Source organism: Artemia franciscana, chromosome 11, assembly GCF_032884065.1.
Source record: "Artemia franciscana chromosome 11, ASM3288406v1, whole genome shotgun sequence".
Classification (NCBI taxonomy): Eukaryota; Metazoa; Arthropoda; class Branchiopoda; order Anostraca; family Artemiidae; genus Artemia; species Artemia franciscana.
Window position 1 is genome coordinate 30,893,327 of NC_088873.1, and position 17,454 is coordinate 30,910,780.

At 35.9% G+C, this 17,454-nt stretch overlaps 1 protein-coding gene across 1 annotated transcript in view; it reads left to right on the forward strand.

Annotated features, from left to right (window-relative positions):
- The window catches only part of LOC136033083 (uncharacterized), a 44,605-nt gene that overhangs the window by 24,432 nt on the left and 2,719 nt on the right, over positions 1 to 17,454 (forward strand). Inside the window, exons 3-4 of the mRNA XM_065713687.1 lie at positions 132 to 736; positions 7,861 to 8,101. Coding sequence (XP_065569759.1) covers positions 132 to 736; positions 7,861 to 8,101 — 846 coding nt within the window. The remainder of the gene's footprint in view (positions 1 to 131; positions 737 to 7,860; positions 8,102 to 17,454) is intronic.

The following is a 17,454-nucleotide window of genomic DNA, read 5'->3' on the forward strand; positions in this document are numbered from 1 at the left end:
TTTGTGCAGACTCTCTCCTGGTTCGAAAAAATTTAGTACTTTTAAAGTGTATACAGATTGGGTGAACATTTTGGATTGAACAATAGCTTAGAATTTCTCTGTTCTAACTCGGATTGTTTTGACTTTTACAGATAACGAAAAGAATGTTGGAGAGATGGATAAACTATTGAAAGAAGCTGCAAGCGCCTCAATCAGAGTGTCCCCATCTATAATAGACAAATATGCCCAACTAAGGACTAAATCTGACAGTTCTTCGCCTCTAGATACGATTCTATTAAAGCATGGATTGCATAGCAGTGAAGAGACAAACACAGTGCCTGTCGCAGAGACTAAAAAAATTGATTTACGGTTTGCCAAAGACTTTGCAGCGTCTGTAACGGCTAATGTCTCTCCGTCCTTTGAAATGTGTTTGAAATTCTTGCGAATCCTAGCTGAAAATGGTGCTTTTAGAGAAGTCGAAAATTTGATTGATGCTGTGAAAAAATATCACAGAAGTCGTTATTTTAAAGAAGGGGAACTAAAACGGTTCTTGGCAGAAGCACTCTGGAAACAAGGTGATAGGCACCAAGCACTCCAATGCATTAAAGACACATGTGAAAAATACAAAGAGAAAAGACAAATTACAAGACGCCTTAGAAATGTATTTTGTGTCTGTGTAGGAAAGACTTCTGATTTTTATCATACAGATGTCATAGAAACAGCGGAATGGTTTGGGAAAAATTTTAATGATTTTAAGGTAAGTAATTTCAAACAAAATTATCGTCAATGGTCAGAAATGTATTCAACCGAACCTTTGTTTTAGATTAATGTATTGGGGAAAGCTGAGATTTAGTTGAGCAAGCTACTGGTTCATCGGTCATGTATTATAACATTTGGCAATACTAATAAAATTTCCAGTTACTGGTGGACATCAAATAGAAAGAAAACAGCTTATAAATTCTAGAATGTTATTCACTGAATCTATATTTTAAAGAGGCAAGATAAAATACTTAAGCTATATAGAATAGAAATACAAGGAAGTGAAGAACTGAAGTAAGCAAGATATGCTCGATTGCGCTCGAACTAACAAACAATAAACCTATAAAAATGATAAATGAAAACAAGAAATAATTATGGTCTCCTTTTCTGCTCGTGTTAGGTCTATGATAGCTCTTTACTTTTCTTAAAAAATATTATTTGCGGAAAAAGTCTTTGGAAAACTAATCTCTGTTAAGGGCGGGCGACTTTTTTCTGCATTTGCTTCTTGATTTCAACTGCGTCCCTGAAAAATTGCATGAGAATTTTAACGGGGCAATGATACAGGTGTTATCAAACAAAATGAAGTATTTTCAGTTATCATAGACGTGTTCAACCAAGGTGGAATTAAAATTCCTGGGCTTTTGGCTTAGGTCTGTCGATTTGTCGATTGAAGGTTTGTGTTCTGATAACCTCTCCTAACAGTTGATGGTTCCTTCAATTTATAAACAACCCAAGATCAAGGGATTCTATAAACATCACTGGTTAGAGTAGGCTGCTTTCATCCTTGCTGCTGTTGAAAAATCTCTGTATTTTGTTTAAATTTTTGAACGTGACATTAAGGTTATGTTTGTATTCTCCTGTGGACTTTTACCTGGATTTTTATTCTTAATTTTGTAATGAAGACAGTTGAGTAGAGGTTTCGAACAAAATATTTGCGTAGCATTCATCTTTGTTACCATTGGCTGTGATCATCCTTGTTTTTTACTTTTTTACGAATTTTCGTTTTGTTAAGATTAGCCAGTGTGGCCTCAGAAACTGTTTACACATATCACCTATTGTTTCATGAATTTTTTGTTAGTTTCTCATACACTCTCCCGACCTCTTTGAGCAATGCACGAGAAGCCTGAATAAAAAGTTACGTCCTCTATCCCTGTAAACTATTCCTGTTCGCATAAAAATTGTATTTTGCTAAGTGAAATGACAACTCCTTGTCAATCGCAGCTTGGGGTTTCACATCTCTTATTGCTTTTAAAAAAATTGGCTAAAAGAGGGCTATAAAGGTAAAGATCACGCGTATGAATTAGTAATAAACATTCTCGTTTTGACTTTGTCCTATCCTTGTTCTTTTTGTTTGTTTGCCTTTTTAAAGAGCGGCACTACTAACTTAACTTTTGTTTAATCAGTGTTTATTGTTTCTCTTTTTTCTTGTTAAGACTCAGTAACATCTTGAAATACCTTAGATTTCTTTTTTGCGATATAAGGCTTAGAATCATATAGAATTCTTGCAGGGAGCTTTTACACTCATTGATAAATTGATTACATTTCAGTCTTTGATGATCATAATGCTTAAAATTGTCGGAAGATACGGTTTCTTTGGATAGGCTGTTCCCTGGTGGTGCTAAACAAACTGAGAAGGAACCACGATATACTTATGGAGCCAGCTTTTTTTCCAAGCTTATTTGAGTGACTGTACGATATGGAAGCCTTGTTGCCAACACTATTTGATATGATTGGCAGCCTGTAGGCTGCCTGTCTTGGATCTTTAACGCCCCACCAATGCCGTTGGTGGTACCGCTAGAGTGTAGTAGCGTGATCGAGCGATTACAAGGGTTCTGCAATTTCTTTCCGCACTGATATTGCAACCAGTATTGGTGTGAAAAGCGTACTACTTTTTGGAGGGGTTAAGGGCCAAACTGTTGGGGCCAAGGTGCCACGATATGTGTCATCACTGATATCTCTAACTATCTCTTTGAAGGATAAACGGGTTATCCTGTCGATGTATTAATGACGGTACTTCTCGAAAACTCTTCTCCTACCTGCCAGGGTCCGGAAAAAAATAATCTCACACAGTTGGAGAAAATAACTTATTTATATTCTACAAATGTCAACTCCAGCAAAATATGAACACACTTCTAAACGTAGACTCTGAACAGTCTGAAGTCTATCTATGCGCGAACTAACAATTCATTGTTTCCATATAAGCAAGATTTGGGTTGGGGTAGACCCTAGAATGACCCTGGCCAATCTAATAAATGAGGATGTCAAATCAACAAGCTTTTGGAAAAACATTATATTTTCAACGACCGAGATCAGACGGACAGAAATAGATTTCTAACCAAAAGTTTTACTTATTGCGAAACAACTGTCATGGCAACGGAAGCTAACTTGTCCTCTGAAATTATACCATAATCAAATCTATTCAAAACTGTAACGGGTCATCTATCTGAAAAAGAAAAGGGGCAAAGCCCCAACACTGGCCTTGAGTCATACTTACACTATAGAAAAGTTATAAAGATGAAAGATTGATGGAGTTTAGAATTTTCCAAACACGAATTGCATTTCTTCTTTCTCACTTATTCAATGTCTTACGGTTCCAGCCCTTTTAATTGCTCTATATTGGGAAGTTGGGGAGCTCTTTGGTGTGCTAATATTTTAGCGTCTCTTCTTCGGACATATTAGAATGCGTCCTTACAAGCACTGTACACATGCCTTGCCAGCGGGGGGATACACAAAGCCGGTGCAAAAATGTATAACGTTGTTGCTGGAGCAAACACTTTAGTTTGTCCTTTTTTTTATATTGCCGATTTCGGTTTATTAAGAGAAAGTGGTAAGTGGTTTTGAACGGAAAGTTTGGACTTTAGGCGTGATTGATGAATGTCTGCGTTGGAGAGCTACCTGAAGTTCTTACAAGGGGCATAAAAAACCTGCTTTCGCTTGTCCTTGAGTCTGCACGTGCTGTATGTGAGCTGAATTGGAGTTCTATAGTCCATCTCTGAATGGACGACTTAAACCTGTTTCGTCAAGTTTTCGTTTCTTCGAGCATGATTCTGAATTAGAGCTGAAACCTCTGTTCTAGCTGGCAAGCAGAAAGGCACCAGTTTTGAATTAAAGTTTGACTGAAAAATAAAGGCGTCTTTCTGCGTCAGCAATCTCTAGGGATTACAATTGTATATCTGGGGATATACTACAAATACATACTTGCTTACTTTTAATTCGGTTTGGACATCGTTTGCGAACATTTTCTGGCATCCGATAGTCCTCCCGCGGTCGAGTTAAATTTATAGCGGTTTTGGGTTTATTTGTTCATCATTTTGGTTCAATTTATGGCCCATTGGTGACCGAAATAGTGAAATTCATCTGACGCTGGCCAGCCAAGTTTTGCGTTGTCCTCCTCGGAACTCCTTCCTTCCAGGAAAAAGCTGGCAAAGAAGGGTTTATTATACTTATCGATTATCTTACCGATCTTATGCCATTGTAAGTATGACCAACAAATATATATAGTGCTCATTCAATCGTCTAGTTTGATGTCAAAAATTCTCAGGTGGTAAGAACGGCCCGAAAATTCAGACCCCTTACTCCAGGGGATGTCAACGTCCATGACTCACAGCCATATAGAAAAAAAAATATCATTTGAGTGCCATGTAGATTCAGAACTCTATTCTCAGCTTGATTTGAAGCTTCACCTGTACTTACTTGCTCTCTATTTGTAGCAGGACACAAACTATATCAGCTCTCCCGTGTGCTGAGAGGTCGACAGACTGCTTGTAGCCACGTATATCTTCAGTAACGGAGGTGATAATCTTCAACCACGATTTGTTCTATCTTCTTTTTTATGTCGGTGAAAGTTGCCTGGGGGCTCCAGGTCCGTTTCGACGGTGATTAGTAAGGCTTTGCGTTGTTCTCCAAGGCACTTGGTTTAAAAGGGAAGTCGTATTCAGTTTTTTTGCAAGATATTTTTCGGCTTGTCTGTAGACTTGCCCCAATTAAGTTAGTTGGCGGTTCTTTATGAGCTGCATCGTATTCTTGAAAGCGTCACTTCCTGATCTCTTTCTTTGAGACCATATCAGTAAGTCGAGGATTCATCAATTTCCAAAGACACCCATGTTCAAAGAAATTGAGCGCTTCAGCATCAGTAGCTTTAATGGTCTAAAATTCACTTTCATAAAAGTGTACTGATCTGAGCATTGCTTCATAAATTCTGATTTTGTTGTGGAGTTTGATCTCGGGCCTATGTCACAATACAATGCTAAACTGGGCGAAAGCTGCTGCTACTGGTGCTACCAAAATTTGTATCTCATATTCACAACTGCCATGTATATTGATCGATGAGCCCAGATATTTGGAGCACCCTAGTCCTAAGATTTTTACTAAATCAAGGAAAATTGCTCGGGCTCCAGCTGTACTCAAGCTTTTTGTCATGTATTTAGTTTTGGCTTTTTCAACTTTGAGAAGAAAAGGGAGCATGATAGGCAGTTTCTATTAGCCTATTTTATGCCTTTACGACCGACCCACCAAGCAATGCTTCATCATTTGCGTAATCAAGGTCTCTGATAGTGAAACCCAGAGAGACGTAAACTCCTTTGCATGTCGCTATTGCAGGTTTAATTATCCACTCGACAACCAAGTTAAAAAGTATCGGTGAGAACAAATATCCCTGCTTTACTCCGTAGTTGATTTGGAAAGTCTCAGAGACCTCGTAAATAATCTCTGAGACCACACTGGCTAATCATGATAAAACGAAAAAAACGTAAAAAAGAGAGAAACGAGGATAATACACGCCAGTGAAAAACGTAGATTACAATGCAAATTTTTCGGTCAAGACTTCCGCTTTCCCATCCTCAGTGCACAATATTAAAAAAAAAAAGACAGAATACTGACAAAAATCCAAAGATAATGTGAAAAGACCAAACCTTAAAACATATAGTTTAACGAAGTTTAACCTTTTAGGCCACTATTTATTTCCGTTTTTTAGTAACAGTTCTGGCTCTTCATGATTTATAGGCTAAACTATTTAGCAAGTGTTTTTGTATCTTTTTTTTAAGTATTTGATCAATATTTGATAGGTTTTGATTGTAAGTGTTATCATTTGTTTTTTCTTGATATTATATTGTAGCGTACTCCTCATTTTTCGAGGGAAATAAAGAAAATAAATAAATATAAAAAAAAAACAAATATATGAAGACCCTGTCAAAGTAACGGTGAGAAGGTCTTCATATTTAGTTTTTATGTTTGTTTTAATGTTGTTTTATATTATCTTTGGATTTTTATCTGTATTTTTTTTTTAATATTGTGAATCGAGGACGGTTAAGTGGAGGTCTTGACCGAAATATTTGCATTGTAGTCTACGTTTTCACTGACTTGTATTATCCTCGTTTCTCTGTTCTTGAAGTTTTTTTTCGTTTTCTCAGAGACCTTATGCTGACTAAGAGTACTACAAGCATTTCTTCATAATAAGATTGGATTTACGTTTATCCGTTACTCCTCCTCTTTCATCCTGCTCCAGATTCCACGTTTTGCTAGAGAATGAATCGCTGTGACAAAGTTAGTAAAAAGCAGTACCTGGGTTTTTCGATGCCTCAATTGATAGTCCAGCATTTGGCAAAGCATGAATAGCTGATCAATACAACCAATTCTAGGGTTATTCTAGAACCTCTTGTTTGGGAAAAAACGTCTGAGAAGCACTATCGAGAGCACTTTTAAGGCACTACTAATGAATTAGACATTCTTGTAGTTTGATGTCATGGATTGGTTACCTTTCTCGAACACTGGTATTATCACAGATTTTTGATATACTTCTGGGAACGATTCTGATTCACAGACTTTGCAGATCATGGAATATAGTTATACAGTCAATTCTGTGTAGGTGACTTTGGGAAATTGAGGCAGTATACCATCTACTCCAGGTATTTTTTTGAAGTTTCAAACTTTCAGGAGCTTTCTACATTTCAGTGGTCATCTACCCAAGTTTCTTTTGAAGTCTCAAACTTTTAGTAGCTTTCTGGACTTCAAAGGTGAGGTGTCGTTAACCCACAGATTTCTGCAAAGGACGGAAACCAAACTCTTTGTTGTCGTACAGCTGTTGAAAAAACGGTATCTTGATCAGTGTTGATTGGATGCGCTCTACTGGTGTAGTGTGGGCTGATACAGCAGGTGCAAATGTGTGGGTTAAGCGGGTTTTTATATGTTATTGCCATAACTTTCCAGGCTCATTTCCTTGCTATCAGATGTCACTTTAGATTTTTTGATCGTAGGTTTGTCTGTTGCTTCGCTGAGTAATGTGTACACCTTTCTTGTCTCCGAGCATGCAGCTTTTGATCGCGTATTGTCAGCAAAGGTTTCCTGGTAGTGCTCTCCACCTTTTCTTGTAGGCTGGTGGTACTGGTTCCTCATTTGTCTTAATTTTGAACTGTTTATTACTGATTTTATGTTTTTCAGAATAGACAGGAATTCAGTAAAAAATATGGTAACAAAACGAGAATTATTTTTATTGGGATGGGAGACTTTAAATTTTGAGCGGTTAAATTCAGCCATCTTAGTCAGAGGCTGCTAAGACAGTATTCCTTAGCTTTTTTTTATTTGTTCCTTCAATTGAAGTGTATATTATATGTCTTATCTCTAGTTGCTTTGACCTCTGACCCTTCTTGAGGGAAACGTTTAAGGAGGATTTCTCCCTTCTTGTACATAATCGTCGATAAACAAAAGAACTTGAATGAGGTGCGGTAACTAAAAGATATTTAAGAAACCGGTATATTATTGAAATATATCTTTGTTGGTCTCGGATCCCCAATACGTTGGGTCTATTCTGTACATCGTTCTTTTAAGCCTAGGAACTCTTGCGGAATCTCAGGGCTAGAAAAAAATAATTAGATAGGGATATTTAAAAAATGGCTTTTGTGAGAATTCCTGATGTAATTTGTCCTTGTCACAAAGGATTCTGTGCGTGAAAAAATACCTTATCGTCTTACCAAATCATTTGGTCAGATTTCATATCCATTGGACATGCCATCAGGATCTAACTGATTAAGACACACGCCAAGAGTGCAGGAGGTGGTTAATTCGAAAACAATTTAATGTAGGTTTGTCGTGCTTTCAGTAAATTTGAATATATTTTCCCCTTTTCAGCCCCTTGCAGTTCTGTGGAGATATTTAATTACTTCAGAGATTTACGAACATATCCAAATCAGCGAAAGGATTTTTGAATCTTATGGCGACGACATGGCAAGTGAAATTCCTCTAGTCCTTGGAGATATATCGAAATTACAGTTGAATGAAGATGAACTAAGAAGGCTGATAGAATCTTCACTGACGTTAAATCTCCGCCCCCTCATATCAATACTATACAGTCTTCTTCTTGATAAGTACTGTAAGTTTTTGCTATTTCCTTTATAATTCGCCTTATTTGTTTACTTTATTCATCAAACTGTCAATTGTAACGAATGGTAAAGAAAAAGTGTCCCTCATCAATAATAACCGAAGTGAAAAAAATGGACTTCTGATACCACTATATAGATTTCTTTCTAAAAGAACAAGATCACATTCTCTTTAATCCTGTAGATTAAACAATCTTCGAGCTACTCTGTTCTTGACCCAGATGATATACCAATGCGTTTTGTGCTAAGAATTAAATCTGCTTTACTTACCGTAGAAGCAGGACTATGAAATATGTTCTAAATTTAAAGAAACCACCTCGTTGATTTTCTCACTTTAGGAGAGGAGGTCGCCAGTTCCTCTTAATGTAAAGGCCAACAAGCATAATTAGGATCCTGGGGAAGGTCCTCGAAAGAGTTATAAATAAGTTATGAATAATTCTGATATATTAGCAATTCTTCTAGGTTTTGTTTGTTTTGGTTGGCTTTTTGGGGCTGAAAATCCTTTTCCTAGCTAAGTTATCTAGTATGGGCTGCCTCCCCATAGCAGTATAATGTTTGCATGAATATATAATTTAGTCAGAGGAAGCAGGCTTCAGATCAAATGACCAGTACTTTGACTCTTGTTGATAAAAGAGTTTCGCCAAGTGTGCAAAACGATGTTGTGACAAAGCCTAGGAGTGTGCAAAGCCTCGATTCAACTGGAGGTCACGGGGACTTCTTGTTTTCCAGTTTTAATCCGACTTAAGCGCTTCGTAAAGACTTGAGAAGATGTATTAGTCCCTGTTCTGCACTGGTCTGAGATCCATTGCTTTTCCTTAGGCCATATTAATTTCAATGATTTAAATAATATGGAAATTACAAATTGGAATGTTGCAATGTTAAAATATAACTATCGTACTGACATTTTGATTGACGAATTTAGATGTCTTAAATCAGACTTGTTAGAAGTCTCTTAAACTCATATTCCATGGCTAGCAAACATTAAATTAGGTTATATAGAATTTTACTAGAACCGACTGATGGAGATAATAGTGACTCTAACAAATTTTAATTATAGCCACAGGAAAAAACAGACAGGATCTCAGGACAAAATTGATATTTTTGTTTGGGGATTTTAATGCCCAGGCTGGTTGAAATAGGGATAGATGGTATCCTAGCCTTGGTGAATTTTGTTCAGGAAAAGAAAATAGTAACAGTTATAGACTGCTGCAATTTTGTAGGTATGACAATCTAATTATAACCATTACTGTATTTAGTCATATAATGACCCATAAGTTAACATGGTACTCATATGATGGTAAGATGGCTGACCTTATTGATTATGTTATTGTAAACAACAGACTAGCAGGATCAATACAAGATACTAGAGTATATAGGAGTGTTTTTATTGATGTTACAAAATGTGTATGATGATGTTAATAAGGCTTGTAAAAGAAGTATTGCAGCGACATATCATATGAAAATATGAAAAATGTAAGGAAATTAGAGAAAGCATTAAAATATGAGTTGAGGAGATGTGAAATGGTGGCCACGGATAAAATTGCTAAAGATTGAGAAGATACCGCCAGTCGGCATAATGCTAAAACAGAGAGATTAAATCAGTCAGGAATTGTCCCGGTTAAATATAAGAACAGCGCCACGATTAGCCATAAAGAAAAAGTTAAAGAGAGATGGGGAGAACATTTTGAGAACTTTCTAAACAGTTATAAAGTTGTAGGAAACAAGAAAGGAAAGAATGAAAAAGTTTGTGGCACTTAGGAAATGAAGGAAGATTTATTATGCGAGGAAGAATTAGAAACAGTACTAAAAGGGTTAAAAGATTGTAAGGCCCTTAGTGCTGATAGTGTTGTCAATACGTTTTTTTTATTAAATATGGAGGATGTAAAGTTAGAGATAAATTATTGAAGAAGATTGTGAATGTGATTTTTGAAAAAGGGAAAGTGAAAGCCATTTTAAGGTAATTCTAGTTAAATCCCTCTATAAGAAAGGTGATAAGACTGAGTGTGGTAATTGTAGAGGCATTAGCTTGATTCCTCTAGGAAGCAAATTACTTAGTATCAAGATATTTTTTTGACTTGGAGAAGCTCTAGACAACGTTTTAAGGAAAGAACAATATTTAGGAAGGGGAAAGGATGCGTCGACCAAATTTTTACCTTTAGGAATTAATAAGTAAGAAGTGCCTTAGTCATCAGACCCCTTTAGTCCTTAGTTTCATCGATTATGTGCAAGCGTTTGATTTGGCCGATAGAAAAGTTTTAGCGAAGGTCCTGTTCTTTTATAGTATACCAGACAAATACATTAAATTGATTAGTGCTACGTACGAGAATAACATTGTTCTTTTAACGTAGGAAACGAGGCTAGAGTAGAGTAAGTTTTTATTAACAACAAGACAAAATGCTGTTAATCAACGAAGACGCAAATGCCTTATGGCATAATTAAGCGTATTACCTGTTACAAAGAAAAGTAATAATCATCATGCAGATTACATTTTTAATATTTTAAATGGCTACATCTTACCAAAATAAAACAAGAAAAACAAAAACCTGACACTGCTTGTTCACAAAATGAAACAAGAAAAACAAAAACAACCTGACACTATGAATTCGCAACGTGTTTCTTTGATACCTTAAAAAACTGGACCTTATGAGGGTACTCTCGAATTGGTAATGGTTTGCGGAGTTGGCGTAAAAGCCAATTCACTTGATGTACCTATTTTATCGAAATTCCGTGCTTTAGAGTTTTGGTTGTTATTTGGCTGAGCTGCTCCTTACTTACAGTTTGTTGCCACGAACTAAATAATTAACCGATCAGGCTTGGAATCCACTCTCAGAAAGGACATTCCTGGCGGATATGGACATTAATTTTATGAAAAAAATTATATAGGTATCTCTGAGACCCATATTACAAGACTTTCTTGGCTTGAGTGGATCGGTTTTTCTTGGAACTAAAAACTTCCTACTGAAAATCTGGAAAGCCATGACAGATGCAGCTCCTGACGAAGCTTGCCTTGCATTGACTACTGAAACTTCGTCATGCAATCCCCATAAACTGGCTTGATTCTGTAGTGGCTGAATCGTAAGGTCTGTCATGGCACATGTATCTGTTGATACATATTCCATTAAGGCCAAATCCATGTATCTTACTATTTTACTCTCAACTTGGAGAAGATTGTCAGGGGTAATATATAATTTCTTGAAATGCAAATAGAAGTATATGCCAATAGTGACGAGTGTTACCTGAAGAAGGCCTATAAGCCTAGAAGGTATTTCATCTAGCAAAGGCCTTCGGAGGTTCTCAGCAACATTTTAGTGTCCTCACTAAACTTAATTTGGGAACTGGTTATGCCAACTTCTGGATACAGCTGTGCATGCTGTGGATCAGCATAGATGGGCCAATGGATTGAATACATTATTCTTCTTCTCGACCATTTACGAAACAATTTTCTCTGTGGGATCTTTTCTGCTAGATGTTCACCGGTAGATACCAAAAAAAGACGAAATAATATCGTTTTCGATATCGATATTTATGTTTCGATATTCGATATCGATATTTGGTGCGATATATTGATACGGATATTCAATATCGCCCAACACTAGTTGTAGGTCGTAATTCTAGAGATGCGAGGTAATCATGATATTGGGAGTTTGTCGTAAAAATTGTAGAAAATCTTAATGGAAGTTGATGAAAAGCAAAAACATGGCATATACAGGAAATAGAAATCAGACAGATATGATTCATCGAAATTATACCGGAAGACCCGTATAATTGTCTTATTGAAGCTGAACAATCAACATGTGAACAATCAAAAGTGTTTTATTTTGCATTTTTTTTTTTTTATTTATAAATAGATGCAGAAGTAGATGCCCAAATTGAAGTGCAATAAAGGAAATAAGAATGAACAAGAGAAAAATAAACTGTCTTCAAAATAATTTTAGGGAAATGACGGCGCAACCTTGACAGCATCCCAATATTTCTTGATATCTTTAGTGACAAGATTTTAATGTGTTTTCGGGATGATAAAGAAAAATTTTCATCCAGAAGAATCCCAAGATACTTAAAATGGCGAACACGTTCAAGTTCAACATTGCTCAAAAAATAGAAAAAGAACTACTTTGAACTGTACCCGTACGTGAAAACAATACATGTTGACATTCCTTTTCATTAGAAACAAGTAGATTCCTAGTATACCAATTAGACGCAGCTGGAAGTGTCAAAATAAAGTTTAAAAATAGTCTATCCAAACAGAATGGGATCCGAAAAGTATTACGTCATCAACAAGCATTTTTACACAGTGGTAAAACTTCAGGCAAATCAGTTATAAAAAGAAGGAACAAGATAGGTCCTAAGACGGAGCCTTGAGGAACGCCACATGATATGGGAAAACAATTAGACCGAATAGCATTTCCACGATCAAAATATTCTAGATTCCCACCAGAAAGATACGATTTAAAAAAAAATTGGAGAACTTGATGAAAATCCATATTTTTTCAATTTAATAAGAAGCAGACGATGGTCGATAGTATCAAATTGCTTGGCAATATCAAGAAAAATCGTCAAGGAACTCTGACCACATTCGAGAGTGTCAATTATTTCAAATAAAAGATCATTTACCTCCAATTCATTCGACCTGCCTTTAATGAATCCGTATTGAGATGTATGCAAGATATATATTATTCAAAGAAAATTATGAAGTTGCTTATGTGCAATTTTTTCAAGAGTTTCGCTAAAAACAGAAAGGTGCATTCCACTATAATTTAAGGGGTCAGTGGGACTTCCACTTTTATATAAAGCAATAACATTTGCCTTTTTAGGCAAATCAGGGAATATTCCAGTAATTAAAGATAAATTAAAAATATTTGCAAGGAGAGAAGAAATATTTGATGCTACTTGTTTGACAATTCGAGTAGAAAATCCGAAATCATCTGAAAGCATTCATAACTATCTTACGGTCTGAAATCTTTTCCCCATCAACTTCAAGACAATCAACACTAGTACTAGAACAATGATTTGGTCGAATCTTTTGATTAATAAGATTCCACGTCTTTCTAATGTCAGATTTTATACAAATTGAACTATAATATTTACGTTTAGCACACCTTATAATAGAGTTCAACCTATTTCTATATGAACGATAATCTTGAAACGAATCCTCTGTTTTCACTGATAATATTTTTATACTTTCTATTTTTAACTCTAATTGCCGAAACAATTCCATCAGAAATCCATAGGTCAAATTTGTGTAAATAATTCTTTTGAGTGACTCGATACAAAGTAACCAGGTTTGTAAAAAGCGACATTTGACTAAGAAAACACGAACATGTTTCATTTACATTATCTGATCTAAAAACTGAACACCAATTATGATTATCAATGAGCTTACGTAGACTGAAAATTAATCACTTCTGTCTACCTTTGTTTTTTTCTGAAGGCTTGTGCCGATCAGGAGAATTTTGGGCAAAATAAAAAAAAGCTGTAACTAGGAAGTGGTCAGGCGTATTAGTCAAAACCACAGACGATTTTACTACTCTGAATGAATGGGCAGAAAAAAATATATTGTCCAAAAGCGTAGCAATGGTTGTTGTAACTCTAGTAGGCAGAGAAATGTTAGGTAGAAAACCTGATGGAAGTAAATTTTGAACAGAATTCTCTGTTAACATTAGCATCCAAAGTTGATAGGTCGAAATTGAAATCACCAAATATAAGAACTGTTTTTTTTTTACACTCTGCCAACTTAACTAGTATCTCTTGAACATATCAAAAAATCTCGCTGGATTACAAGAAGGAGGCCTGTAAAAAGAACATGAAATAAACGGTAAGCATCCAGATGGTGTAAGATAAAGGAATAAGCCCTCGCGTATACCTTCTTCCCCGAAATCCATATCACTCATCATGATAGAAGACCAACTATTTCGAATATAAATTGCTTAGCCACCTTTTGCACTGACTTTCCTATTGCGGGAAAAACACTTTATAATGAGGATATCCAGCATGCAAACAGGAGTATTATCCGATAAAAAGGTTTTACAACCTTTTTATAACACAACATTTAATAACACAACATTTAAATTTAATGAGTGGGGTCGTAAGTATTAATAGGATACTACTCATTTCATTTAATTGTTAATTCATAAGGTGATATGTGAGACTTTTTGTCAATGTATTTCTAAGAGCAATATATTAGCATCGACTGGTTAGTTCAGTTGACTAGCACGTCATTCCTTCATCCTTAGGAGTCTCCAGTTTAAATTCTACACAGTCAAATATTTCTGAAATCATCGAAAAATGCGTAGTTGTGATCTCAAATCATTACATTTCTTTCACAATAGCATTTAGAAAGGTAGATTTGTCTTGTCCAGGTTTGTTCAGAGTTCATTGCTCCTCAAGACCGGCTTAGGAAATTGCCATTACCGGGTTTGTTCACATCTCATTGGTCTTCAAATACACCATTAGAATCCCCTTGTCCGGATTTGTTCAGATTTCACTGATCCTCAAGAGTGCCTTAGGGGATGGCCTCGACAAGCTCATTGATCCCCAAGAGTACCTGAGGGACTAACCTTGACAGAGTTCATTGATCTTCAAGAGTGCCTTAGGGAATGGCCTTGACAGAGTTCATTGATCCTCAAGAGTGCCTTTGGGAGTGGCCTTGACAGAGTTCATTGATCCTCAACACTGTCTTAGTGAATGGCCTTGACAAGCGAGGGGATACTCACTCTCTTTGATAAGGCGTATAGTATCCGTGTAATTAATTATATCATATCTACTTATGTAAACAATGGGCAAAGCTCACAACTTGCAGCCCTTCTCCTGGGGACTGTGGAGGATAAATTTATCCTTAAAGATGTAGTTATTAGATTTTTTTCGATTATGCTGAACAAAATGGCTATCTCAAAATTTGTATTGGGTGACTTGAGAAAAAAAATGGGAAGGGGCCTAGTTGCCCTCAATTTTTTGGCCACTTAAAAAGAGCTTTAGAACTTTTAATTTCCGTTCGAATGAGTCCTCTTGCGCTATTCTAGGACCACTGCGTTGATACAATCACCCCTGGAAAAAAAACACGCATCCGTGATCTTTTTTCTGGCAAAAAATACAAAATTCCACATTTTGCAGATAGGAGCTTGATAGGAGGTGTCTCCTCTTTAGTGGACAAAATGTTTTGCCTGTACACTCTTCCTTAACTGTTTCTTCATCTGGATTAGTATTTAAAAGTCACAAGGAAATAGAAGTAGGGAGCAGCAATATAAATGACGGGCTGGATCTCATGTACACTCGTAATGAGCACTTAGAATCAATAACGAGTCCTTTCCAAATGACCATCGTTTCTGTTTGTTTAGATTTTTTCAAAAAAAAAACAACAACAATTAGTGACACAGCTAACAAAAAAGCGTACCACATCAAGTTTATATTAATTTCTTATTGAATTTCTGTTCAGCTCGAGTGACAAAAAGTAACTAGTGACTCTCAATAACACAAGAGTAACTCTCAAAGGTAAATTAGCTATCATTCATGGTTTTTTCTATGTATTCTATGTTTTTTAATTTAAATTTTATATGAAAAAAAATATCACTATTCATACCTGTACTCAAAGGAGATGGGGTATTGCTCTTAAAGCCTATGAGGGTCTTAAGCTGAATTTTGTTCTTATGCCTCCTAAAAACCCGCTTTTATACCCTCCCCATTAAAGGATGAATTTGTGACCTTTTGTTATTCTTAGGGTGTACCTAACAGTCTGATAGTGGTCACTAAAGTCCTATATACATGTATAGATAGATATTAATGCAAGCTGCCTAGGATTATCAATTACCTGCATGATATACCACTAGTGATTGCAGCTACCATTCTAGATACTTACCTAATCACACACAGCACATAAGACTCCAGAAAAGACAACATTCCAGCATGAGATTGGGGAAGGCTAATTACCCTCAGAAAAGGTGGTGTTGATCCTCAAAAATTTCCAGGCCAGTTCCTTTCACAAAAAATACTCTAGCCTTTTGTATGTGGGTTAACAGCCCTATTGCACCCCTGACCACTCCAGATTTTACATCATTTACAGAAGATTACCTCTCCTTTGAAAATTTATTTAAGAACCCTCTTCCACTAAACAAGTTTTTCAAAGAAAAGTAAAGAGCTCCATTAAGCCAAGAATGAGCAAAAATAAAGTCAAGCAATCTTCCAAGTATAAAACTACCACAAATCACTATCAATTTATAAATGAAACTCAAAACGAACAGAAGTTACAATAAATAGCCAAGTCAAATTCAAAACGAGCAAAAATTAACATGAGACCCCCCCCCCATACCTTCTCAAGACCAGAACACAATTGACGCTTCACTAAAAGAAAAAAAATGACCGTGGATTTTCAGTTTAATATAAACATACTGACGTTTCTTCCTTAAGCTTTTGATATTTTTTTTTATTTATGAAAGTAAGAAAGGTTAAAACATTTCTAATGTATTTTGTTTTCAGTAAAGTGCAAATTGTGTTATGGTCTTCAGAAGGCATGGGGGTTATCAGTCGTACTTACGTCAATTTTTGCTGATTTTTAAGTCTGACTTGACTATTTATTGTCATTGCTGTTAGTTTTGAGTTTCAATTATTTAAGTTTCATTCATTATCATTTATTTCGTTTAGTATTGACTTTCGTTATTATTTAAATTTAAGATATTTCTTTGTCACCTTTTCGAAAGTCCACATGCTTGTAGTTTTTTTTGTTTTGTTTTTTTTATTTAGTTCTCCATCCGCCTAGATATTCCTTAAAAGCTTCACCTTAATACCCTTAGCTTGCGCAGTAGCAACAGTTGTAGCAGCATAAGTACCAGCATGCGCATAGCACCTTTGGTTTCTTCAACATCAACTTCAACACACGCTGAAAGTTTCAGCTTAATAGGTACCATCAACTATTTTTGAAGCATTTCTGATGCGTCTGCTTGACAACCTGCGTGGGCATAATGTGTATCGATTAAGTTCCATACAGTTTCTATATATATCAAATTTATCGCCTTAATATTCTCAGTTTTAATAGCAGTAGTAGTAGTAGCAGTAGTATGAGTAGAAGCAGTAGCATTAGGATGTAAATATTTTCTTTTGGTTAGTTCAACATCCTTCACAAAAAGCCCTATTAGTTTCAACTTCACAAACCAAACTGTTCCTAAGATATTGCTGTTACACCCTTTTGACAACCTGCATACAGAAGGCGTGTTCTGATTCAGTTTATCTTCCCCCTCAAAATATCTTGAAAATTTTACCTTCGTGGTCTTAGGCATAGTTGTTATAGTAGTCACAATAATAAAATTGCTATTAATAGTACTTGTGTTGAATAATGGTAGTACTACTAGCAGCAGTAGTA